The sequence below is a fragment of the Strix uralensis genome, chromosome 17 (genome assembly GCF_047716275.1).
Source record: "Strix uralensis isolate ZFMK-TIS-50842 chromosome 17, bStrUra1, whole genome shotgun sequence".
Lineage (NCBI taxonomy): Eukaryota > Metazoa > Chordata > Aves > Strigiformes > Strigidae > Strix > Strix uralensis.
In genome coordinates this window covers 15,707,476-15,733,962 of record NC_133988.1, presented here as the reverse complement: position 1 = coordinate 15,733,962, position 26,487 = coordinate 15,707,476, and the positions used below count along the sequence as shown (strand labels likewise).

The following is a 26,487-nucleotide window of genomic DNA, read 5'->3' as shown; positions in this document are numbered from 1 at the left end:
CAGAAGGTTGCAGCAGCATAAAACTTCCCCCAAGCTCTGGACAGCTGAGATTGGCCAAGCTCCTGCTATGATTAAAAACCTTTAAATAGACTGATTTTTTTTTTTTTTATTTTTTTGATCATGAAAGAAACATGATGAACAGCAAAAGGGGTTTAGTGTCTCTGCTGGTGCTGTGTTGGGTGGCTGGAGTGGTATCAAAGGCAGCTCTAGGACAAAGTCTGCCCTGGTGCTTGCTACGTGGCAGAAGTGGAGAGGAGATGTTCTAGCAGGAGCAAAAAAGGGGGGACCTGCTCTCTCCTAAAGGGCCGCCGATGGCCAGCACGTTCTGTGAACATCCCTGGATCCTGCTGTTCCCTCTCTGCAGAAGGTCCCCGATTCACAGGCTAGCAGAGAGGGAACACGACAGCAAAACAACTTGTGATTCTACGTAAAATGGCAAAAACGCCCAAGGCCGCCCAAGAGCCTCCGCTGTCAGCTCTGCACCCCTGTGGCGAGAGCACCCACCTGCTCCAGAGAGGGGGTCAGCGGGCGCCCCAGGAAAGGCGGTGGGACTTAAAAGGGCTGGGGAGAAACACAGATGGAGCGGAGTGACAGCCAGAAGTCGCACGAAGCTTGGCAGAGTCCTCCGCCCTTTAAGGATGCTGAAATGATTCACCCTGGCAGCTGTTCCTGAGCGAGCGGCGGGGAGAGGTGGTATCATGGGGTGAGGGGTCGGCACGGCTTCTCGGGACAGGAAGGGTTGTGCCCCCCTGCTTGGAAGGGGAAGGCAGGGCAGCTCGGCGTGAGCTGGGGCTTGGCCGTTGCTGCTTCGCACCAGGGATGTTCCCCATAAGCAAATGGCAAAATCCAGATTGGCAGGAGGCAAAAGCAGCGCGGCTCCGTGGGGCTGGATGGCACAGGGGGGGCTTCCCACCCCCCCCCAGCACCTCCAGCCCCTGCAGGGTACGTGCCCAAGCTCTCAGCAGGGTCTGCTGGGGTGGGAGGGGAACGCAGCACCTGAGACCTGCGGCCTCCCCAGCTCCAGCAGCCCCCGGTCTCTCTGCTGAGGGGTTCCCGTGAGCCCTTTTGGGGCTGGCCCAGCAGTGGCCTCCAGAGCCCTCGCCGTGGGTGCTGCAGTTTGGGGTGAGACATCTGGCTGGTATCGCTCTGTTTCACACACTTCCAGGGACTCATTAATTTTTTTGGTGGGCTAATTTACCCCTTGGGAAGAACCTGTCCCTTAACACCAATTAATGCCCTCCACAATGCTGGTTCTGCTCTTTTGGGAGCCGAGGTCCTGGGTGAGGTGATCTCTCTGGTTTGTGCCCTAAAAAAACCTCGCACAGTGCCACGAGCAGAGCGGACACAGAGTCACCCTGCAGGAAAATGTCCACGTCCACCTGCCCGAGCAGCCGGAGCACCCCACGGCCACTCTGTGCTCCCCGTGCCCGCACCACGGCCAGCCCAGGCCCCTTCACAGGGCCACGCTGCCTTCCCACCACCCGCTCTCTGCTCCGTTTACCTTTTCACCGGAGCCCCATTCCCTAAGGCTCCATGGAAAATTCCTGCTTTGATCTGCACCAACTGACTTGTCTGTTCTTGTTTGAGCTCTGAGAAATTCGCATCAACTTCTCCTAGGCTTCCACCATCCCCCCCTCCCCGCCCCCCCCCCCCCCGTCTTTTTACATAAAAGCAGCATTTTGGTCTAATAATTGTATTTTAAAGGCAGACACATCCAGCTGGTCCACAGCAGGTCCTACACCAGGACAGTCAGCAGTGTTTGGAGGGGAGTTTTGCAGCACCAAAGGGATATTTGTGTATTCATTCCCCAGCCTGAATTCCTGCAGTTTCCCAAGGCAAGAGCCAGTGCTGTGCACTGGTTCACTTCAGCCTCCGAGGGGCAACAGCAAAACAGCAGCAGGTTTGCTCGAAGCAGGAAGCAATTCATGATATTTGCTTTCATTTCAAGCCCAAGTTAAAACCCCCCACCTAACGCTTCCTGCTCCTGCACCACCCTTGAGCAAACATTATTTATAGTGGCAAGCAGCATTTATAGCTTTGCCCCTTCTTGACCTGGAAGTAATTGGTTAATTGAGTTAGACAACAAACCTCAAGACACTCACATGGTTTCCTTCCACCTTCTCCCAGGGAGCTGGAGAGTCAAACTCCTTCCATCCCAAGCTGGTTAAAAACATCAAACACCTCAGAGAGAACAATGTTTGCTTCCTTACCAGGAAATTGGTCGCTGTTGAACCTTCTTCAGGGCCAACAGCTCCCACAAAGCTGCTGCACCTGGAGGGGTTGCTGCCTTGCTGGAGCTGGCGCTGGCTCTGGGGTAGGTGGGGGCTCTTTGTGGAGGATTTCCTGAGCTGCGTCAAGGCTGGGGAGCCGTGGAAAGCTTTGCTGCTCGCTGGTGGGGGCTGTACTCTGAGCAGATTTTGGTCTTTTGTGCAGGTTTAGTAATGCGCTGGTTTGGTGGTTGTAGGGGTTATCTGGGTCTGTGGGCTCGAGGATGGGGCGGGGGTGAGGACGAGCTTGTGCTGTGCTAAGCGTGTGCCTTATTTCCAACTCGAGATCCCAGGGGCTGTGCTGGTTTCTGGTGCTGGGCCTTGCATGCTCCTCGTTATCTGAAGGTGCCACTTCAGTGGCAACACTTCTCTTCTGCAAGCTGCTGAAGGGCTTGTGCTCTCAAAAGTCCTTCAGCTGAGCTGTGAAACCCCCGTGTTTGTGCTTGGGGGTGTGCAGGAGCCTGCGCTGGGCAGCGACCCATGGGCGCTCCACCTCATGCTGGTAGAGGTTGCAAAAAAAGTCACAAAACCCACCTGGCTGCCCCAGCCCAAGCAGTCAGGCTGCCCTCATGCACTTAAGAAGAGCTTCTCCTGGAGTTAGACCACAACTTCACTGGTTTTCTTGCCTATTATCAGTGTCCCTGTGTGGTGGCAGCAGCCTTGGGGGACAGTGTCAGTGTAGGACATACCTTGGTTTTCTGGACACAGAGATGATGTTCTTGATGCCTGCTTGCATGCCTCTGTCTCCCAGTCTCCCTCTTCCCTCACATCTCCATTTATATGTGATTGACTATTTATTAGTCTCTATTGATGTGTGATGCTCTTAGGTGAAGAACTGCATCCACTTGCTATACAGAGCTGAGGGGTTTAAGCATGTGAAGGAAACCCGCCTTGGTGGGCTCCTCTCTGGGGTGGTGGAAGACCCCCACTACAGGTGTGAGCAAGCTCCCAAGGCAGCTTTGTGGTCTGAGCTCTGTAAACCTAAAATAAAACCACAGTAAATCCATTTGGTGTATAAAAAGTGACTAGATCTCCTAGAACAATTCCTCTACGCTACTGGTAATCTTAGTCCAAGCAGAATTAATGTAGGCTGGAGAAATTCCTAGTGGTGTTGGCTTGAAGCCATGGTCTGTGTGGAGTCCCAGTTGGAAAACCTTCTGGGAGGGCTGGAGGAGCTGAGTTGGAGATGCAGCCGAGCAAGGTGGGTGAGCTGGAGTCGTCCACGGGAGACAGAGGTGCTGCTGCAGCCCGCGGCCCTGTGCCGATGGAGGGGGAAGCCGGCCGGTCTTGTCGAGCGCAGCCGTGCTGAGAGTTTCCCCTCTGCAAGTGCAATGGTTGTATGAGGAGCAAAGAGGACTTTTTTCAAGCAATTCTCCTTGGCAGCTTTCAAATGTACTCTGGCTTCACTGGAGCGAAGATGAAATCCCAACTGGATCCTGCCTGCTCAGTGAAGGAGCACCAAGAGCTGAGCACAGCCCTGGGACCTGGGAGCTCCTGGCCTTCACCCGTCGCTGACGTACCCCTGCAGCTTCATCACAAGGAGCCAAACACCTACTTCTGCTTCCAAGAAATCAACGGGGAGAAACGAACAATGGTGTAAAAGCCAAGGTTTATAGGTAGCTGGGTGGGAATGCAGGCAGCACACTGAAATCACAGCATCTTCCTCTGCAGCGATCGGAGTCACACTGCAGAAGCAGTTAAGAGGATTAGATATTTTTGATCATATTTGCAGCTGCGCTAGTTGTAACTGAGAGGAGAAATCCAAATGCTTCGTCTTGGGAAGTGACTCTGAGCCTGGAAGGCAGCGCTCCCTCAGGACCCCACATCTGGGTATGTGCTCAGAGCCGGCTGTTTTACAGCGCGCCGAGGAGCTGTCGTTCCTACAGCTGAAGTAGTGGCGCTTGGCTCCCATGAAGACCCAGGCTCCTGTGGAAAACGCTCTGTGAGCCAGCCCGGATGTAGGGCTGCGAGCTGCAAGAATGTCTCCAAAATGTCAGCTCCCATGCAGAAGGAAGGCCTGTGTCTCCCAAGTGCCACAGCCTAAACGGAGAAGACTTTAGAAGTCCTGCCAGGTTTAGACCCAGATGTGAGAGGGGAGATCCCTCCCTGGACATCACTAAGAGGATTTCTTTAACAGTTGTCTTAGCACTGGGGTGTTTTAGCACGCAAAACTAACTCCACTGTATAATAAAGTTTCAACATCGATTTCTCATGCATTTAGTGCTGTTACAGTCCACATAAAAATGCCCGACTGTTCCCTCTGAAGCTCAACCCTGCAGAGATGCTGGTGATGCGCTGCCAGCACTGTAGTAGGAAGCTCCCCTGCTTTTCCTGAGGACACCTCCGACGAGCCCTTGGCCCCCACCACAGGCAGGATTGGAAGTATTGGGAGTATGGAATCCATTAGGCTGTTTTTCCAATCTTAAACAAAAACGTGGTTTTGTAACCGAGGAAGAAGACATCACTCCTTGACACACGTGTGTTTGCTGGAAGCTTTTGGCTCTGCTCACAGAGGCTGCCTGGGGTTCCCGTGCGAAGGGGTGGGAGTCCTTTCTCCACGGATGGAGCCTCAGATGATGCTCCTGGCTGGGGCAGGCAGGTTTCTCCTAAAGCCAAAATTCTGAATCTAAGCCCTGGGAGTAACGTGTCAGAGGAGGGGAAAAGCTCCGCATCTCACTTCCAATTTGCCTGATGATTTTAGCACGGAGTCTTAGTGAACAAGGGAAAGAGTGCCAGAGGTAACAAATTCAACCCTTTCCAAATGCAGTCATGTGGTAGTCATCTGCCAAAAACATAAAACAAGATCATAATCCTAAATTTGTCCTTTGAATGTACCTGTGCCTGTTCTGTAGTAGTTTCCTTCTAATCCCCAGGGATTAATACTGAAGTGCATCGAAACATCTGAGGTGAAGGGGCACAGTGGAAATTCCTTGCGGGCTGGTAATAATAACAGAAAGCTGCTCTGTGAAGCAAACCTGAGGCTGACTTGGTTTTTAATGGACATCTGTCTGTAGGGGGAAAAAATGCCATGGCAACTGGCTTTCTTGTTGGCATGCCTGTCTCAGCAAAGGGACGGGGAGAGGATGGGTATTGGCGGGTCTGTGTAGCTGCGCCTGGGAAACGTGGAGGTACAGCTCGACGAGGCTGTGAGGCAAAGGTTGTTTATGCTCTGTGAGCACCAGATCTTGAGGGATTTAAGAGCTAAATCTTGGCATAACGATTGCTTTGTGTGCTGCTTCTTAGCAGGAGCCAGGCTGGGTTCCCCCCTCCCTTTTATAAAAATGTGAAATCTAAAAGTGTAAAGTGCTTGGTTGATGATTGTGTGGCAGTTTGTTTGTTGGTGTCTCTCCATTTGCAGCTCTGTCCCAAAACAATTGCTACGGAGCAAGAGCATCACCGTACAGCTCCTGGAGCTTTGCCTCCCAAGGAAGGAAATGCCCTTGTTTAGTGTCTGAGGCCAATGGAAACTGAGAGCAATGTTCACTAAAATATTGGTTATACGTAAAATGAGCTCTGGCACTTCTGTACCTCCTTCCTGAGCTCCATGGACATTAGCATTTCCCTTCACCTCCTGTTGGTTGCAGGAGAAGCCGCTGGCACACATGGCTCAGCAGGCACGTCCGTCATCCGTCCTGTCTGAACTGAGCTGCAGAGGGATGCTGGTGGGCTGGGTTAAATTGGGAAGACATGGCTATTAAAGTGCAAAAGCGGATCAAAATCTGTATCTGATGGGAGCTGGTCTCTGCTTGGAACTGAGCTGTGAATTTGACGGGCTGCAGGCAATGCAAAGGGACACAGAGCCCAGGGTGAGGTGAAAAGGCAGAGGTAGGCAGCAGTTGTCCTGCCTGGTTGGTTTGGAGCCTGGGCTTTGGTTTTGCTCATTGTCGTGTGCGTACTTCTTTCTGGTTCGGCCAGTAGTGTGTTAATCAGTTAAAACTGATGGCAGTTTTGCTGACGAGCTAATATTGTATCCCTCTGGGAAGTGCTGCTGGTGTGTTAGAGTACCTGATTTGTTTTCCTAATGTCTTTCCAAGTGTTTGGAGATCCCCACGCCCACAGCACTGGTCACAAAGCTTTAGTCTCCAAGAAGAGGGTTAGGGATAATGGGACTAAATAGCAGAAGTCTTCAGGGAGGAGAAAACACGTGTAGAAATGCTCAGTTCGGTGAGCTTCTCTAGCAGCTGATTTCGTTTAAAATAAACGCCGAGTGCCTGTGGTGGTTGTCCCTCTGTAGGCATGCATGTTTCATCTTGTCGAATGCTGTTGAGGATCACCCTGGGTAGCTCCAGGAAGAGAGCATACCACCTAACAGCAGGTTAGATCAAGGAAATGTTACATCACGTAGCACTTCCTGGTAAGTGATGATATTATCAGACTCATTCATCTTCGTATGCAAATACAGCCTGCACATGTAGTCACAAATCTGAATGAAAATAGTAGTCTTGAAAAAGAGCAGCTCTGACCTGGAACGTGGACAGAAAGAGCAAAACAGAATGTGATTCTCCATTAGAAATTGTTGCTTTTCTTTCTTGACCACAGTAACTTTGAATCCTGAATCACTGCATCCACTGTTGGCTGTCCTTTGTCACAACCTCATCTGCGATGGTAGGGAAGAGCAAAAAAGTGAGAAATGGATAGAGCCAAGCCATAACGTAATAAACAGAATGTTGGGAACTGTGGGCTATCAAAGAAGAGCGCATGCAGGTAGAAGTAAAAGGGACGATGTGCTGTACTGGCAGTATAATCCCATCACGCTGGAAATTTGGGTAGTCTGCTGTAGACGTGTGCTCACAACAGAAAGGTGAGGAGCAGTGTCTGTGCCGGCTGCCACTGGAAACCAACCTGCAGGTTCACTGGTGGTCGTTCCTGCCGGAGCTATTTTAATTTGGTCGCTTCTGTATTTACTTTTAATGTGTTTTTTTACAAAGATGCTTGGCAAATAAAAAAGGAAGGGCACAATGGAAGCCAAACAGAGCTTAACAAAACAAAGAATACATTGAAGGAGAAAACAAGTCAAACTGCAACTGCACTTGAGTCATTACTGCAGACATCAACACGAGTCTTATTCATACGCTGCTTTCCAGGCATGTAATGTCACCCCAAAAAGTAGTTTAGTATGTTCGGATCATGTCTGAGAAACCATCTCTGCCTGTGGAACTTATTTCTGCATTTTTGACATCCTTGAATATCAAGGGCTCCGTCTCCGCCAGCAGACCTCACAGCATGGCTGCCACTTCAAAACGCTGCAGGCTCTTTAATAGTTCTTAACCTTTAGCCACATAAATAGTGACTAATTGCTGTGCACTGTAAACATTCTTAGCTGAAAAAGCATTGAAGTAACGTCCTTTAAAAATAAAACAACTATTAAGTGACCTGGATATGTTATACTCGGTCTCTTATCAGACTTCCTTGTGCTTTTTCTTGGTAACTTGCTTTTAAAATGCAAAGCACGCTGATGAAACACACCATTGAGTAAGTAATCTTTGCTAGCTGTAGCTTACTCGAGCTAGTTTCAAGGCATCTTTCGACTCTTCAAGTTGGTTTCTTGCTGTATTTCTCGTAGCATGTTAGCACTTGGAGGGCCTCCGCTTGAGGTGTAGTAGAACCAAGCAAAAGATATAGAAGATCTTATAAACAGTACCCTGAAGAGTTTGGTTAAATGCAGGGCCTTGTATGCTAGTGGATTTTACACATGCATATGTGCATGTGTATATATATATATATGGTCTTTTCTTAGCTTCTCTTAGGTAATGTTAGTTATCCCATCACTTGCAGTGAAACCGACTTCTGCTTTTACAGTAAATGGTCCTAAAAATCCGTGCTGTCTTCAGCTCTGTAGGTGCTGTGTCTCCTGCAGAAACTCTTGGTCTGCAGAAATCCTCGATATCCGTGGCTGTGTAATAGCAAAGTGTCCTGTGCGTTCACTAAAGTGACTGAAAAACGTAGTTTCCTGGCTCTGTTTAGGGCAAGTATTTTCAATGGAAAAATTCTTTGTGCTGAGCCCATTTCTGCTACTTATCTGTCATCTAGCTAATAATGTGTTAACCACAAGGTTATCTGGGCCTGTAAAGTAAAACAAAACAAGCAGTTTAACAGTCAAAAGTGTAGGGAAAAATGCTAATTTAAGAAAGCTGTTAAATATTTGTTATCTTTTTATCATTGTGCGTTGCCACCCACAACTCTTCCAACTGCATGGGAAAGCTGTTGCTTTACAAGCAAGGTGTATAAATAATGCCTAAGAGCACCGCTCCTTTTTATTACATTTGAATCCTGTGGGATTTCTAGAGCATTTCTATGAATAGATTAAACTCTGAGCGTTTTGAGTAACCATGGCTATAAATCAATTTAGCTCTTGGTTTTTCAAGTTACATCTGCTCTTACTAATCCTATATGTACATAGATTTTTTAACAGGCCAGACCAGGCTTTATTTTTATGTATTGGTGAGTTGGCGAAACCACCGCTCTGCTAAAAGCAGGTACCACGAACATGGCAGAACCAAACAGTCACTTCACCTTAAATTTCTGCTGAGGGACAGGCAACACCACGGAGCGAGGGGAGAAGCTGCATCTCAGGCTGAAATATTGTCAGTGCAATACAAATTTTAATTTCTTTGGACTGCAGTGATTTGGGGGGGGGGGGGCGTGGGACCCCACCCAGAAATCTGTAATACTGAGGGGTTGTCAACAAGGAACGTGGCAATCCCCTCGGCCCCATCTTGCTTTCCTGCAGCTGGCTCCAGGAGGGCGATGGGATGTGTTTCCTGGCGACAGTTCGGTATCTCTGTGGTTAAAGGCAGGAGCCGGGCTGCAGCTTGGCTAGCGAGCGCAGGGGGCTGGGGTTCTCCATTTCGCCTTTCACAGCTAGTCGGCGGCTCGGCCATTTTTTTCTGATTTTTGGTGTCTGTCGATGTCTGGTTTCTTTTCAACGATGCGCTGCCGGGCCGAGCCCGCCGCTTTCCCACTCCTCCTCGCTGGCGGCCACGGGGAGGGCGGCGGGGGGGGGGGGGCGCGGCGAGCGGGGCCTCGGCGGGGCCTGGCGGGCAGCGGCAGGCCCGGGCGGGGCCGGCCCCGCCAGTCTGTGCCCCGGTCAGGCCTCGGCCTGCGGGCCGGCCCGGAGAGGAGGCCGCAACCCACGGCCCTGCGCCGCCGGGCGAGGGGGAACGCTCCCCTCAGGGGCCGGGGCCTGCGGGCCGCCCGCAGCGGCCGCGCCGGGGGTGTCTGCCCGGCTGGCACCGGCTCGGGTTTGCCCTTGCGGCTACGGCGGGTGAGGGGGGGGTGTGGGGGGTGTGTGCGTGCAGGCGCGGGCGGGCTGTGAGGGCGAGGGGGGCTGCGCCCGCGGGGGCCTCACGGCGGGGCCGTGCCCGTCCCGTCCCCTCAGCGGGGCCGGGGCTGCGGCGGGAGCTGCCGCCGTCCCGCGCCGCCGCCTCACGTGTCCCCCTCCCCTCCCCGCCTCCCGCCTCCGCCCCTTCACCCGCCGCAGCACCGCCGCGGCGCCCTCCGACTTCCCGTAAAGAGTCCGCGCCCGCCGCCCGTTCTGCCGCCGCCGCCTCCCGCCCCATTTCCCCCTTTCGCTGCCACCGCGGGAGTGTCCGAGAGGCGGCGGGGCCGATCGCCGCCCCCCTGCGCCCCGCCGCTCCTTTCCCCCGCTAGCCCGCTCCGGCCTTTCCCCCCGCACCCCCCCCCTCTCTCCTCTCTCCGCGGATCCCTCCGCGCCGCGCTCCGCTCCCTCCGCCCCGCTCGCACTGTTTGGGAGCAACCGGCCGAGCCAGCGGCGCCCCGGCCCCGCCAGCGCAGCGAGGCCCCGCGGACCGGCCCTCGCCCAGCCCCGGCGCGCACCCCCGGCCCTCTCCCCTCTCTCGTCATGTCCCTCAAGCAAGCGGCGGCGGCGGCGCAGGCCGCCGGCAACAACCGCAAGCCCCCCGGCAGCGGCGGCGGCGGCGGCCCCGGCCTCCCGTCAGCCGCGGGCGGCGGGAGGCAGAACATGGGCAGGTGGGTGCGCGGCGGCGGCGGGCCCGGCCCCGGCCTCGGCCCCGCCGCGGAGAGCCCGGCGCGGGCGCCGCTCCCCCTCCCCCGCCGCTTCCCCCCCCCTACCCCCCCCCCCCCTCCTCCTCCCTGCACCGGCCTCCATGGGCGGCGGCGGCGGCGCGGCCGGGCGGGGGAGCGGGGCCTGCTGCATGGCGGGGGACGCGGCCCGGCGCGGGGGGCTCCGCCCGGCGGGGCGGGAGCCGGCATGGCGGCGGGCGGGGCGCACGCAAGGCCCGCCGAGGGGGCCCCGCCGGTTCCGCAGTGCCGCCGGGGCGAGGCCGCGAGGCCAGGCCGCGGCCGGTTGCCCTTCAGGCGGCCGGGGACGGCGGAGGGCACGGCGGAACCTCCATTTTCCGCGGCGGGGCGGCGGGCAAAGCCCCCCGCGGCCTGGCGGGGCCTGCGGCGGGGGCGAGGGGCGCCGCTTCCCCCGGGCCAACGTGACCCGCCTGCTGAGGAGGAGGAGGAGGAGGGGGGCGGCGGGGGCGAGGCGCCGTAGCCGGCGGCCGCACGTGCGCGGGGGGACGGCGGCGGGAAGGTGCCGGCCGCGATGGCGGCGGCCTCGGGGCCGGGGGGCGGCGGGGTTGTCCCGGGCGGGGGAGGGGGTGGCCGGCCTGCCCGCCCGCCTTGGGGAAGTCGGCGGAGGCCCGCCTGCGGCGGAGCACCTTCAGCTTACTGGGGTTTATTTTTATTTGGATTTTTATTATATTAAAAAAAAAATTTAAATCGCAATAAAATTCTCGCGGGAAGGGAGGCCGCAGAGCGCTTGTTGGCCTCGCCGGTGGATGGTGGTTCCAAGCACGGCTTCGCTTTTTCACAGATTTTTGGGGGCGAGGAATCGGGGTTTTGCAGCAGGCTCATGCCCCTCCTCGCATCTCCCCCTCCCCACGCACGCTGCGGAGGCCCTGCTGTCTCATACTGCCTCTGGAAGATTGATCCTGCTCGGAGAGCCTTAGCTAGACAAATCCACACAGATTTGAGGGAGAGGAAGGGGGAGAAAAAAACCCAAAACTTTCTAGTGTTGTGAATTTTTCTAGTGCTGTGGGGGTCATAACAAACAGTCAAAGCAGGATGGTAACAGTTTTGAAGGTCATAGTCGCTCAGAGCAGTTTCATTTCAAGTTTTATTCATATTACTCTTTAACTTGACTTTTAGTCCTACTCAGTTTTGTGCATTGGCAATAAAACACAATTTATAGTGGTCCCATTGTTGGACATCACTGGAAATAGGGTTTTACTTGTTACCAGTCTGTGGAACTGGAATCAGAAAAGCTTTGGTAGAGTTGAAAACGTCAGAATAAACAAATAATGACAATAATACCTCAGCACTTCATCTCAGTGATTAAATACGTTTTGCATATGGCTGTTCAGATTGAACATGATGTTTACTGTGTCTTGCTAAACAGTTATCCCTGCCAACACACAGTGGCACTGTAGAGGTTAACATGAAGGGCAGCAAAACCTAGAGCATTTTTTTACAAAATTCACTATGATGGTGAGCACTAATTTGTAGATCAGGGGGTGTGAGCTTCAGTTTCTCCAAACTTAAGATTGAAGCCACTGGATTTCTCCTACCAGTGTTGCCTTTCTAGTTTTGTTGGAGAAATCCCACTTCAGAACTCCTTAGGGAGTCCTAGTGGGGCTGCTAAACAACTGACATGTTCCCTCAGAGGTATTCACACTCTTTTTTGTTAATCAGTTTTTCAAGTTACTTCTGAATGGAGGGTCTGTAGAATGACAGTCGGTGGGCTGATGGAGCCCTGTGGAACACCTTCAGAGAACTTCTGTTGCTGTCCTAAAGCAAAGTCTTGTCTTTTGGGGAGTACAAATTCAAAGATGGTTCATGCTGCAAATCTGTTCATGTAAATGAAAAGCTGAGTGGCTTTTCTGTTTGAAAAATCAAGTTGTTTTTTAACTGGCCTGCATCTTGGTTTCAATTTGAAGTATTATATTATTTAATAGAAACTTAAACATCTCCAGTTCACGCCAAGCTTTCTTCCTAGCAGCTCATTTCCCTGCAGCACTAATACTCTCTTTCTTCTTGAGATGCAAAAGAATGTTACTTTTCGTGGCTAAGTTGCTCTTAAAGGCTTAGGTTTGGGTAGAAAGCTCATCGATGGTTAACTGTCCTGGACCTAATTTTCTGCTGTGTGTTTATTACTGTAAGATTTAATTGGGCTAAGCACCTGGTCCTGCTAGGACTGATAGTGAGTGGAGGGTCAGCTTTGCTCACTACGTTTGTTTCCATGGTTTCATAATGATGGATAAATGTATTTCGTATTAGAAAAGGTAAAATCTTGTGTGAACATTCCAGTATTTGTTTTCATTACATTATTAATTTGTTTTACATAAGGGGAAAAATCACAGGTGAAGGTATCTTTAAAAGAAAAACAAACAAGAAGAATTAATACCTCTTTATATAAAGAGGCACTAAGTGAAATGCTGTGTTTGTTTAATCGCAACTGCATGTGCAATATGGCAGATGGGAAATCGGGCTGTAGGGGGGATGTCAATAGCAGGTTGAACTGTAATTGGAGAAAATGTAGACCTCATACACAAACCTGCTCCTCTGTGCTAGTCAAAACATTATCTAATATCTACTCACTGTGTTTTAGTTCAGTTTTGCCCTTGTAGGAGCACAGGAAGGTTAGCTGTCCTGTGATTGAAAGTTGCATCTGTCCCAGTGTTCCTTCAAGCATGGCATCCTTTTTTGTTATCAATTTTTCCCCATTGTTATTTTGTCTGAAGGCAAAACACCTCAAACTCGGGTTTTGGATGGTTACGTGTCTAGTTACAATTGTGGCAGAAGGTCTTTTTCCTTTTCATTTGGTAACTTTCTTGCCTAACTGGACTTGGGAGTGCTTTAAGAATACTCAGTTACTGTCTTTTATAAATGGCTTTGCTCATTAAAAAGTTAAAACTGAGATGATCCCATGTTGCGTAGATTGCTTTTGAGACTTAACACTTCTTGCCTGCTTGTATTTTCCTTTTTCCTTGACACCCTTTCTCATTAGCCTAACTGAAGGCTTAGGGAAAGGGCAGAAGAGAGGTGTCCATCCTGTTCAGACAAGTGATGGTGGACATTGAGTGCTGAGGCGCCCTGGTATAATGGAAGTGACTGTTCTGGAGGTCTGATCACACGTGCCAGTCAGAGTTTTTCTAGTTTGTTCTAACATCTTTGTGTGTGTCGGTTTTAGCAACTGTCCTAAACTGCTGAGCAAAATGAATGGATAACCTGCAGGGCGCTCTCCTTATCACTGATAATGCACTTTAGTAGGCTACTATATACCTGCTTTTGAGTAAGTTTTAATTTAACGACTGATTCGCAGCAATGTACACAAAGAGAGTTCCTCAATGACTAAGTCCATCAGCAGGTTGCAGATGTGCTCTGGGTCAGACTTGAGTCAGGTTACTTACATATTCAGACGCTACAGAAGTTGTCATCTTGCAAGAAGACAGGAGTTGACATGATTAATGTCAGTATTGGGGAAAAACTACAGAAAACAGTGCTGCAGGACTTCTTGTATAATCTTAATTTGACAGCTTCGATTCATTCGACTTCTATAGACAAATACTGCACTTAAATGAAACTTTGTACTTCTGATTTCTCCCTTAAGAGAAAGCTTTACTAGCTCTCTGCACTTGTAATGAAAGTTCTTCAGAGTATCCTGTAGATTTGTTTTCAAAGCTCTAGTAATGTCAGCCAGTGCTGCAGAAACATCTATTCACTCTGATAAATTCAACAGTCTTTGTAGTTGCACTTCTGCTCTAGACATTAGTTGCAGTTTGTTTCTTAGTCTCAAGGTGAAGATGCTGCTGGAGAGAAAGTCTGAGACCTTTTCACATCCTGGAAGGACTTGTGTCCCTTGCATTAGTTTTCGCTTAACTGGGAAAATATAAATGCGTGACCTTGTTTTTGCTTATACAAATGCGCTACTTGGCATGTAAACATTAGGGTGGGAGGTGAGGGATACTGAGGAATAGGATAGTAAATGCTCATAAAAATAGAAAAAAATTTACAAGTTGCTGCAGAGGAAAAATGTGCAGCATTTGGGATTAAGCCCTCCTGGAGACTTCACTCTTACGGTGTGACTGCTGGCCTGCAATGAGTTGGCCACGAAGTGTAATTGCTTGGTTGTTTGTCTGGTGCAGCATTTTTCTGACTTTGTGACTTTGCTACCCCAAAGCAAAGGGTTTACAAGTTGGATTTGCCAGGCTGCTGTGCCTTCTCCTAGGCTTACCTTTAACCACATTTCTGCTGTACAAAATGTATTTTTTTTAATTTACCATACTTACTGTAATCAAGATGTAGTTTTGGGTAGCAGTGCAAATTGCTACTGACCTTTCTAATTTCCCCCAGCCCAGTTTCTTAGGGTTACTCTCCCGTTTTAAACTGTAAACTGGCAAAGACCATCTACTTTCTGCTTTTGTAAAGGTCTTAGTTTTTTTCATATGATGCATCAAAGATGTGTCAAAGGGTAGTTTGAACTTGAGTCTTCACCTGTTGGAATATAAACCTCAGGTTGACAGCCTTGGTTTTAGCAGAAGATGCAGAATTTTGATTGAATTGTAGCATTGGCAGAATTGGTGAATGTCTTTTCTTTTTTCTAATGGTTTGTGTTTAACAGTTGTAGCTGGAAAACAAGAGCTTTGGTCTATAAAGAGACCTGTTAGATCATAATAGCATATAGAATTTCTGCAGTTAGCTTAACTCTTGGTGTGATGTAGAAGTTAGGACCTTTTACCAGTGTGGATGTGCACAATCAGATTGTTTCTTAAAGAAATGTGGGTAGGAACAGTAATTTTGGAAATGTGGTAAGAGATGGAAAATCTAGAACACCTAGGTTGATGCTTAGAGGGAATATTCCAAACTCTCTGACCAGTCTAGCAACCCAGTTATTTAAGTTCTAAGAATACTTGTAATTAAAATGGGACTGCTTTCTGTTTCAAAGACACCAAACTCTTTCACTTTTGGCCATTTCTGTAGCTGAGGTAGGAAGGAGTATCTTCTAAAATCTTTGAGATCAACAGAGGGAAGTGATGAAATTGTTCAACTTCAGCCACCATCTTTGAAAGAACGTGTTGTTGACACTTTTAATTGTAATAAAAGGAAAAATTGGAACTGGCCTGTACCTCTGTTTGGGTGTTTCACATCTGGTGAAATGACTTTCGGGGAAAGAAGAGGATCATTCATCTGAATATTATGCAAAAATGATGTTCCAGGTTCACGAAGGGCTCCCTTCAGCACCGTGCTGTAGGTAGCCATTTGACAACTGCCAGACTTAGGAAATGGTGAGACTTGCTTGTCTCCAGAGCAAGCTTGAAGTTGTGTAGCTGCCTTATGGGAAGTTAAGGCTGATAGGTAATTAAATAAAGGCTATTTGCATTAGGGTTTTTTCGTGAGATTAGTACTCTGCAAGTACTCTGAAAATGTCAGCTAGACATCCGAAATCTGCAGTTAGTGCCAATCAGCAAATGTCATCAGTGTGCGTGATGCTGTATGAGACTACATTTCTGTTTCAGAAGCTTGTTTTCTTCAACGAGTCAGGTGATAGTTTAGTGGTTTTTCATTTTCTCCTCATTAAGGCCTTTTATGGTTCTCTGATGGACTTGCTTATTTCTGCAGAATTTTTTTGAGGGATATTTTTGTTCATTGGGAGAAGTTCCTTTGCTTTCTTGACTAACTCATGAGCCCTATTTATAAGGGGCATGTTGTTTTGAGAGCAAGGTTGTATTCAACCACGACATAGTGTTTTCAAAAGCAATTGAATGCAGTTGACATTGAGTTGGATTTAGATTTCAGTGTTGTTTGGATATTCTGAAATGTAGACATGATTCTTCAGGTCTCTAATTAGATGGTTGTGCATCTGTAAGGTGGGTCTATTTAAAAAATTGATTTTTTTTTTTTTTTAATAGAACAGAAGACTTCATTTTGCCTCATGTTACAGTGTGCACTCCTGAAGTCACCGTAATACAAATCTAAATCGCTATGAGAAATATTTGAAACTAGGACTTCTTGGTACAAGGAATTAACTTTGAAATAAGGCACACCAGTAGCGTTGAAGAGCTGTGGCTGTTGCGGACTTGGTAGCAGCAGGGATGCTGTGGGGACTCAAGTGTCTGAGGTGGAGGGCACAGAGTGTTACAGCTCAGTCATTTAAAAGCTTTTTGAAGTGTCCCGAGTGCTACACATTGACAGAGTCGCATTAGAAGTAGTTAGTGTTTTCGTGGGGATGGAGGGACTTAATTAGTTCCACTTGCTGGGTTGTGACAGTAGTTGTAAGCAACCTCTGTGTAGGGCCCTGCGGTCGGGGCTCCTCTGTAGCTTGAGCATGGGTCAGCTCTTTGGGTGGCCCTTAATCAGACGACAGTGACGATGTGCTGAGCCTCTAGTCTTAAAGAAGGGACCCTGTGCTAAGCAGGGATTAAAAGTGGGTTTTGGTTTTGTGTGCCAGTAAGTTTTGGAATTTGCTTTCGTTACAGGATTCTGCTTAAGAGAGAATATTTTTGGATTTTTGTAATGCCATAAGCTTAGTATTTTCTTCATTTTGTCCTTTAATTTATTGTAGATAACCCTCTTGCCTACTTGCTGATGTTAACTTGCTTGTAGGCAGGTAGTTTGGAGGATAAAAGCTGTGGCCCCTGTAGGTGTCAAGTTCTGCTCTGGGGGAGTGCTGTTTTTCTCTGGTCCCATTCACAACACTAAATTAAGATGGGTTTTTGAATTCTTACTTGTTAAAAATGTACCAGTTTCGGCAGTACTTTTAACCGTGTCCCATGTATGTATTTAATTTCAGAGGTCGCAGCAGTGGCAAAGGACCGCCTCAGCCTACAGTAAGTACCTGTTTTTTCCTCATTGTACCACTTCTAAATACGAGGAAACAACTTATGTACAGTGAACCCAAGTACGAATGTAAGAATAGTGGATACTGGAGTATTCACTCATTTTTTTCCGTTGGATACTGTGATGAATATTTTAGACCAAGATACGCTTTTCTAAAGGTGTAGCATCTTGCACTCATTAAGTCTCCTGGGAGGGTGAAGGCGGAGGCTTACTTAAACTTTTGACTACACTAATATAAATCTTGTGCATTTTCTTGCAATGATAGTTGTAGATACGGATAACATTTAACTTAAGGCAATGGTTTTGAATTAGTTCCTATCTGAAGATTATAACGTTGGTTTCTCCTTTAGACGGGTGACAGTAAGACAGCATTTAGTTAAAAATAACAATTTTGTTTAGCTTTACTATAAAATAGTAATTGTTTAGCTTTACTATAAATTACTGTAAATAGTATTATCAGTAACCTGAATGTTTAGCTTTAGTTATTGTCGAGGCTATATATTGTTGAAGTATAGGTGTGGCTGGACTTGTGGAACCCAACTTTACCAAAGCTAAAGATGTGAATCTCGATTTAAAGACTGGATCTTTGAACTGCAGTAATCAAATATTTGCTAATTTGTTACTGGCCTGGTTTTCAAGGATGACTAATTTTGGGGAATGGGACAGAATTAGGAAGGTTTAAAAGATCTACAGTTTATTTATGTAAATGTTTATTGAGGATATCAAGACTTCAGTAAAAATAAAGAAGCTTTGAGGAAGAGTGGTGAAGAAAGTCATGGGCAAACACTAAATATCATAAAAGTGTTAGTCTTTACATCCTCCATAGTGACTGTTGACCCTAGGAGCATCCTTAAACATATCTTTTCAGACCAGGAAGGTGGCTAACATGCAGGAGTAAGTGGATTAAGTAGCTGATAGTGTAAAAGATACGTTGTCAGTTAAAAAGCTCAAAATATGGTGAGGTCCTTGCATGTTTCAGCATCTCTTTGTTTCACAAGCATGAGGTTGACAGGGAGAGATACCGGATGTTGCAACAAAACACAGACATCCTCACCACTTCATGGATGCTTGGGCGAGCGTGTCATCTAGCAACCTGGGTGATATTTGGTTGACTCTTCTGGGATCTCTCCTAGAATCACAGATTTTGATACTACAGTGAATTACTTTTGACTAATTTTATGATGGATTTTGTAACTCTTTGGTGTTCCATGATTTGATGACTTTAGCCTCTGCTAATGCCTGTAATCAGGTCCGTTAGATGAAAAGATGTACTTCAGCAGGCCCTGAAAGCACCGTTTTACTTCTACGGCAGTTGAAATACCTTATCCTGTTGATGGCTCTTAAACCAGAGAGGGATATTAGCAGGGCTTTTTCAGTTAGGAGTCTGTGCATACGAGCTTCACCCAACCAGCAAGAGGATTTCCTTATCGCTTGGCATTAGGGGCACTCTGTAATGCCTCTCTTGTTTGGAGGGGTGTTCAGATCTGTAATGATCAGAGAAAGGGGAAAGGGTCCTCTGGAAATCTCATGTGACCTAAGTTCTGTGTATATCAACCAAGTAAGGTTTTGGACCACTGTTTCTAGGAACTAGTATGTACTGCTGAAAGCCTGCATTATTTTTGGCACGCTGGCTTTTTGAATTGTTACAAGTGTTTGTCATATATTCATGACGTCTTTTTTTATTTTTCAGATTTCTTTCGATGGCATCTATGCAAACATGAGAATGGTTCACATACTTACATCAGTTGTTGTAAGTCTTCATATTTGGAAGGAGAGTAAACAGTTTCTATAGTGACAGAATTGTTAACTAGTCCACTCATTGTAATGTAATGGAGTGAATATTAAACTTTAACAGTAGACATCTTTTGCCAAGGTTGAACTTTAAAGAATCACAGTGATAGCTATTCTGTGTTTTTGGCTTGGAAAGGTTCAAATACAACTTGCAGATGTATAACAAATCTGTTAGGTGCACTGGTCGTATTTTGAATTTTCTGTCTTTAGAGACATTATGGATAAATATGAGTCTGTTTGCCTTTCTCCCTAGATTTTAAGGGAAGTCCTGACATGCCAAAATTAAGTAAGGCAGACTGTCCCACATCTGCTTGAGTCCAGGATAAGCCTTCACCGCTATTTGTACACAAACATACACACAGGTTTTGGTTTTGCACAAAAACTTATTTGTGTGCATAACTGGTCAAGAATTTTGTGAGTACCAAATATGTTTCTGGGAGTATCTTTCAGTCCCTTCAGAGCAAATGTTGGTATACACCCAGCTGTTTGCATCTGCAGAACACAGTGACATATTTATAAATGGGCAAACGTTGATTGAATAGATTTGACTAAAACCAGCTGTATTTTTACACATTGTACTTATGTAAAAAGCACAGCTTTGAGAAAATCACTCAAATGTCATTTGTCAGGCTGGTAGAAAGCTGTATTTTCATTTTTCTTGCGTTCTAGGGATCCAAATGTGAAGTACAGGTGAAAAATGGTGGTATATATGAAGGAGTTTTTAAAACCTACAGTCCTAAGGTAATTTTTTTCATTTTGACTCTTCCCTATTTTAAAAGATCCTAATGCTGAATAATCAATGTTTGATTAAGATTTGAATATTTACTTTGAATTATTTTGACTATTCATGTCTAGGTTTACACAAGCAGATTCATTTTTGTAAGCTATTGTAAATGTTTTTTGCAAATATGAGAAGTTATTGAGTAGCTTATTGTGCATTAAGTTAGCGTATTCTTTTTATGTCTCTAATAGTGTGATTTAGTGCTTGATGCTGCTCATCGGAAAACTGCAGAATCCAGTTTGGGGCCAAAACGTGAAGACATACTAGAGAGTATCTTGTTCAAGTCTTCAGATTTTGTTATGGTGCATTTTAAGGATATGGATACCAATTATGCGAGAAGAGGTATACTTGTTTTTAAAGTTGTCTGTATCTTAGATCATAAGTCAAGATTTTCAAAGTAGATGCTTTAGGATCCAAAAACTAAAGTTTGTGTTTAGACTCTTTAATTCTTAATGAGTGGAGAACACCCAAATATCCCATTAAAGTCGATGGAAAGAACAGACGCTCAGTACCTCCCGAAATCAGAAATTTATCAAAATTTTAAAAATAAATTGCAGAACCTTTGTGAGGGCGCACTGTTTTGGGAAGCTGGTTCAGGTGTCTGGAAAGCAAATTCTTAGTGGTGTTACAAAACATTTTACAGATTTTGTGGGAGGTTGGTTGGGGTTTTTTTGGTAAATGTCTTTCTAAATTAGTCTGTTAAAGGTTATATGAGAATACATGAGTAAACAGATTCTTTATGAAAAGATAATTGTTCAGACTTAGTGTATATGTAAGTCTATATTTAGTTAAGTAACTTTTGTCTCTAAACATCCATTCATATAAATACTCTTAAAATACTACTGCAAATGGAGCTAAGAATTCTTAGAAAATCCACTATTTGTGTTTTTAATTTTTGCTTTACTACTTGTAGATCTGTAGGTGAGGCTCTCCAAAACACAGAAGAACCTAGTGAGGTGGCAGGCAAGTGGGGTCTTAAAGTCTTGAAGTCATGGCTTGAAACTGTCAGAATTAAACAATTTTACAGGCAGTTAGGTAGCCTTCTTTCTTTTAAATCTGACCTCCAAGAAGCTAAATTTGTTGGACCCTCAGAGTTCTGACATAAGTCAGATAGCTCTAGTTCTTTTACAGATTGGGGGCGGGGGGCAGCAGATCTCAAGGGTTTTTATGCTTCTGTGTTGATTTTCTGGGCTAAGGAATAAAAGCAAATACATAGCTTTCTGTGCCATGGAGTGAACTTACATATGTGTACATTTTCAGGTTGATCAACAGCTGTCACTGGGAGCTAAGTGGTTATCGTAACACTCATGCTTTATTCGCATGTAGTAGTCCACCAGTCCCTACACGTTTCTAAGGCACATTTAATGAGATCTTTCTCTTTTCACCTTGTGTTTGTACATGCATATGTTCTTGCCTGATTTAAAGCTGAAGAACGAGAGGCTTGTTGTTTCAAGGAATTTGCTTTTCCCAGAAGAAGATGCATAATGTCAGAGCAAATGTAGCATTGAAATGCAGATAAGTTCCAGGTTCTGGATGGGACTTTGAATTTAAATTACACGAGGGCTGGTTTATAATGGGTCTTCTATGAACATCACTTTAATGTAAATGCAAACTGGGCTCTCTGTTACTCAATCTTTATAGATTTTGAGCAGGCGGAATGAAGAATATACTACTACTTCTAGGAATAATTACTCAATGGAAGTTTTCTAGAAGAAAATGACTGCTTCAGGTTGAACAGTCACTCAGTTTGCTTTATTAGGTGGAATGTCTTTGAATCTAAATCTCTTCTTTCCTCTCTGGAGAGGAGAGCTGAAATAAAGTGATAGAGACTTGAAGCAACATAAACTGGAAGGCTGCAAAACTCAGTAACTCATGGGTAAATTCATCTGCTTTCCATTTTGTCTCAAAAATGTATTATCTTGAAATGACATTTGAAAGTCTGTCAGTCTCTGATCACACCTGCAAATTAGAGCAATAAAGGGCTTTCTGCTTCTTGGGAATTAAATAAGTGAAGATTCAAAAGAATGGAAGTATATGAACAGGCATGCAGGAACTGCTGGCCTTTTGTTCTTATAAATAAACCCAAATCTTCATGGTACTGAGTCAGATAAGCCTGTGTGATTCACAGTAAAAGCTGAGTCTGAACTCGTAGGTGAGAAGATGGTGCTCCTTGCCGCCTTTGTGTTGGGAATGGTTACTCTCTGGTGCCCAGAGAAGTTTCACAGTGTTTCATGTAGCGAGGAACAAATATTTTTAAATTGCCTAGCCCTCAATGTTTCTTAGCTTTCACAGACAAGTTAGTAGGCAATTTGGACATAGTTGGTTGGAAAGGCAGCTTGCTCTCACTTCTCCAAAAATGTAGTCAAACGAAAGGCACTTCAGAAGCACTGTTGCCACAGGAGAGGCTTACCTGGAGTAGGGTTTGCTGGGGTCTGTGTATGTAGTTTCTTCTACCCCTTAGGAGTCTACTAGACTTTTGAGGAGGCCTTGAAGTAAACTTAATTTCTGCAAAAGGTACTGTTTTGGAAATTTTAGTGTTTCCTGGTTCAGTGTAAGTATCTGGAGTTCTATGGATTTTTATTCTGGCATTTGCTTCTCTGCCTAGCTGGAGGAGTGTGGACAAAGGGTGCTCCTGACTGTGGGTCTTGATCTTCTCACTTGCCCTCAGACTTGAATAGCAAAGATGTTAGCTGCGTTGTCTGCCTGTCTGACCGGGTCAGACAAGAGACTGGAAGAGCACTGGAAAAGAGCAGCAGGTGGGGAGAAAGGGGATGGGATGGATTCTCCTTTCAGAAGAGTGGAAAATACAGTTGTGTGTGAAAGAACCGTCTGAAACAGTCCGCCAAGCACCTTTCATGGCTATCATGCTTGCGCAGCTTTGGAGCAGTGAGCTGATAATTCGTCCTGCAGCTACATCAGTAGTCGAGTGCAAGGGAGGTAACGACAGTAGAGGCTTGGGGTGGGTGAAACAACCCCATTTGGAAGCAGCAGTCTTAGATTTGCTTGTGCCAAGCATGACATTGCACCTTTAGACGCACCAGTGGAGAAAATGCGGTGCCTGCCCAGATTGTAGAAATTGGCAGGGTTGGAAGAAAAAATAGTAGGTCTGTGTAGATAGGGACGTTCTAACAGTTTATGTTTAAAAAATAAATCTGTCCGTACTTCCTGGGCCCCTATTTGCAACTCTGTCAGCCTGCGTAGAGCTTTGTGCTCGTGTAGATTCCTGTTAGGCTTCAGAAGGAATGGAAAGGAGTCACCTGAGGGTCTCTTGCTGTAGAATTAGGGCTTTCTGCAGTGCAGGCAGGCTGATGAATGAAACATGCATTGGAAAGCTCAGGTGAAGTTGTATTATATCCATCATCCCCCTTTCAAACTAGTCTGTCTGCATTTAAAGAGGGACAGGCACCGTCTTCTGCATGTAGCAGTGGAAATCGACTGCTAAAAATGGGCTCCAATGTGCAAGTTGAAATCCTTGGCTGTGCATTAGCATGTAATGTCTTTCTGCTTCACCTTTGAGGCGAAGGTCAAGTGCCTGGATCTCGTAGTTGCTACATTACTTGGGCTGCATGATTGAAATATCTCCTGTGTTCTACAGAAGGAGCTCCTAGGAGTGTTTCCTGTCGTCCTAAACACTGATCAGTCTGCGGTGCTGATCTGCATATGATTCAAATTGGAGTAAGGCTTCAGAGTTGCCTTCTTGGCTTCTCTTTAAAGACAATTCAATATTGTAACTACTGTTAAAGTAAAAGGCTTCTACAATGTTTGTATTGTTTTTTTGGCACCGTTACTGCAGTCTGAGAAAAATATTACAAATCCAGTGAAAAAAGGCAGAAGAGAATTGGCTATTTAAGTTTTTCCTTGAATTAGCACTGCGAGTGGCATCCTTCCAGAGAAAGTGTTGCAAGGGGAATGGCAGTAGGCATATTATGAACAAAGGAAGGAAACCTTGGCTCTGCAAAGCTGGTGGTAACTGGTTTTAATGTTTCAAATCAGTAGTAAGTAGTTACAAAACAATGCGAGTTTACTGTTGAAACCTTCAAGATGAAACCTCAGTTTACTTTGGGCCACGCTAAACTTGATCAAAGCTTGCAGCGTGCAGCGCAAACACCTTTGGCACATAATGCCAGTTGGTTTAACAGCATTTGAACTACAGAGTTGCACTTAATTGCGTATTTGTGCTCTTCACCATTAGTAGCTCAAAATATGTTTGTGAAAACAAGCATGTTGAACGCTGAAATTAGTTAAACCTGGACTCTTAATTGCTCTATGCTGGCAGTTTTTTCTCAAACTCATTTAATAGCACATACTTGAAGAATTTGCCCAAGCTGAGTTTTTTCTCAGAAGGTGTATATTTAATTTGCCTTTTCTTAATGTGAATTTCTGTTGCATAGAATTGCCTGTGGGATTTTTTTTTTCTGGTTAGCAGGCTTTAAACCAAGAAGCGAGGTCTTTGATATCAAACTTCTTTACTTCAGAGATGTCACATTAAGCAAGTACAGAGGCAGTGGGGGCTAATTGAGTGTTACAGCTCAAGCTCTTTGTTTGACCAGTTTTCATTTGATCTTTAACTTGAGTTTTACCATGTAGAAAAGTAATTGATTAAAAATTTGGCTATGTCAAGCTGTCATGTGAATTGCTCATTCAACAGCTCAGAGATATGAGGCACCAGATAAGGGGGGGGGGCTGAGCCTGAGCAGTCAGTAGTATCTTGTCTGTTTTTACTCTGCCAGTTGGCACTTGTATCAGCAGTTTATGTTTTAGCTTCTACTTGACTAATAACCTTAAGAGCAGTATTTTTCTTTTGGAAACAATTATTTGTAGAATTTATTTTTTTACATATGTTCTCAATTTTGTTGCTCATTAATTTTAGTGAAGTCTGGTTTGACTTGCTGCATTTTTAATCTTGATGTCTCTTGTGCCTGCCTAGCTGTTTGTTCCAGGAAAATAGTGATCTGTGCCTTGAGGTACCGTTCTGCTACATTTAAACTTTGCCTGGATGCTCATGAGACCATATTGTCTGACTAGAAGTCTGCCTTTGTAGCTTGAATTTCTCCTAACTCTGGATTTTCTTTGAGTTGTAGAGGTTAAACTGATGTTGCAGTCTCACTTGTGACTTCAGTTCTAAAGTGAGAGAGAAATGAAGAGCAGTGAAGCTTCCTGTGCCCCATGATATACTGGATTCTACTGGGAAACAGCACTGACTGTACATGTCTTGCTCAGATCTGTAGCATTCATTAGATAGTGGAGTTTTTGTTTTGACTTGGGTTTTGTTTTTCCCCCAGTTCATCTGTATCATTATAATTTTTAACATTATTCTGATGAGTGTTTATGTGGCTTTTTATATAAGAAAATTAGTGGGTTGAGTAGATGAGTTTTGTTAAGCTAGTATTTTATTCACAGCATCCAAAATAGCACAGTTGTGTATGGAGTTTGTCTGAAGTAATTTAATAGAAATTAAGGAAACGCTCTTCTGAAATACAGAAGATTACCTCCATCAGTCCTCCTAACTCATACTGATCTAATCCTATTGGAGAAGAGTTCTCTCTACTCCCAGTCAACTAACGTAGAAGCAAATTTCACAGTTTCCTAAGTGACATAAGCAGCCTCCAACTTGCATTTGGTGTACAATGTCCAACCTGAGAGAATCAGACATGAAACACTGAATTAATAATGGTCAGCACAGAAGCAGCACTGGTCTGTCTGGGTTATGGCCGTGTTAGCTGCGGGGTATCGATAAGGTCAACGCAGAGTTTCCAAATACAAGTGTCTTACTTTTGCCTCGCTGTTAAATGTGCTGTTTAGTTACTCCTTAACTGGGGATTGAGGTAGCACTGTGTTACTATGTAGTTTCAGATGACATTTAAACATATCTTCTGTTAATATTTTGAAGGCCATTTGTGTGAAAGAAGACCGAGAGATATTGTCTTTCAAGTTGTATACCTTAGAAGTCTGTAGGCTATTCGGAGGGGGAGTTTTTTTGAAGCAAAATGGGGAAATACATGGGGCTGTTAATAGGTGGGAAACATTGCTGAGGTTTTACTGTGGAAATGATCTTTGCAATATAATCAGTTTGAATATGTCTGTGAGAGGGACTGAAAGAGTTTAGCTTTGCCTGAATTCAGCCATATAATGTGAAAAAATCCACCTGTATTTATATCTGATGTCTTCCAATTTTTTCTCTCTCCATATCTGTTGTAGTTCCTTCAGAAACAGGTAACTTTTTTGGCAGTCACTCTGTCTCTGCATCTTGCCTTTCATAATGCTTTTGTTACCATAATATGTAACGGAAACTTAATACCTTTGCTCGCACATTTATGGCACTATAAAACATGCATGCGTAACTTCACAGAATCATTTAGAGTATCTTGCAGTTAGTTGATGACTTCTATTCTCACCCTTGATTTTACCTATTCTGTACAGTTGAAAATGCAACGATTGAAATTTGGCATCGGCACATAGGTAGTACAACAAAACGACTGTTTCAGAACAGTTTACAAGTAATCCCAGAGCCTGCCTGCTAAAGGCATCACATTTAGTGACAAGCTAAAATATAATCTCACTTGAAAGTGTTAACCTCCAGCTGTGTTGGTGCTGTCACAGCTTTGGTTGGCAGACTGTGACATCTCGCCAGGTGATTGATGCAGGTTTTTGCAATTTCACATGAGCCCTAACCGTGGTGTGCCACGTTAGGTGTCTTGTCTTTCATTTGGCTTTCTTATTTTACTGATTCTTTTATATTTGAAATGAATGTGTAGCTAATAAACTTCTCTTTCATACATCTTC

General features: G+C 45.7%; 1 protein-coding gene across 11 annotated transcripts in view; it reads left to right on the top strand.

The window, feature by feature from the left end:
- The first annotated feature begins 9,709 nt into the window (after nucleotides 1-9,709).
- The window catches only part of ATXN2 (ataxin 2), a 52,505-nt gene continuing 35,727 nt past the window's right edge, over nucleotides 9,710-26,487 (top strand). For 3 of the 11 annotated variants that reach the window (XM_074887505.1, XM_074887504.1, XM_074887503.1), the window contains exons 1-5: nucleotides 9,711-10,256; nucleotides 17,086-17,122; nucleotides 18,823-18,882; nucleotides 19,593-19,664; nucleotides 19,896-20,046. In XM_074887505.1, the coding sequence (XP_074743606.1) occupies nucleotides 10,129-10,256; nucleotides 17,086-17,122; nucleotides 18,823-18,882; nucleotides 19,593-19,664; nucleotides 19,896-20,046 (448 nt within the window). In that variant the 5' untranslated portion in view covers nucleotides 9,711-10,128. Of the gene's footprint in view, nucleotides 10,257-17,085; nucleotides 17,123-18,822; nucleotides 18,883-19,592; nucleotides 19,665-19,895; nucleotides 20,047-26,487 lie in introns of all 11 variants that reach the window. The other 8 variants (XM_074887506.1, XM_074887499.1, XM_074887498.1 and 5 more) reach the window with 6 other exon arrangements.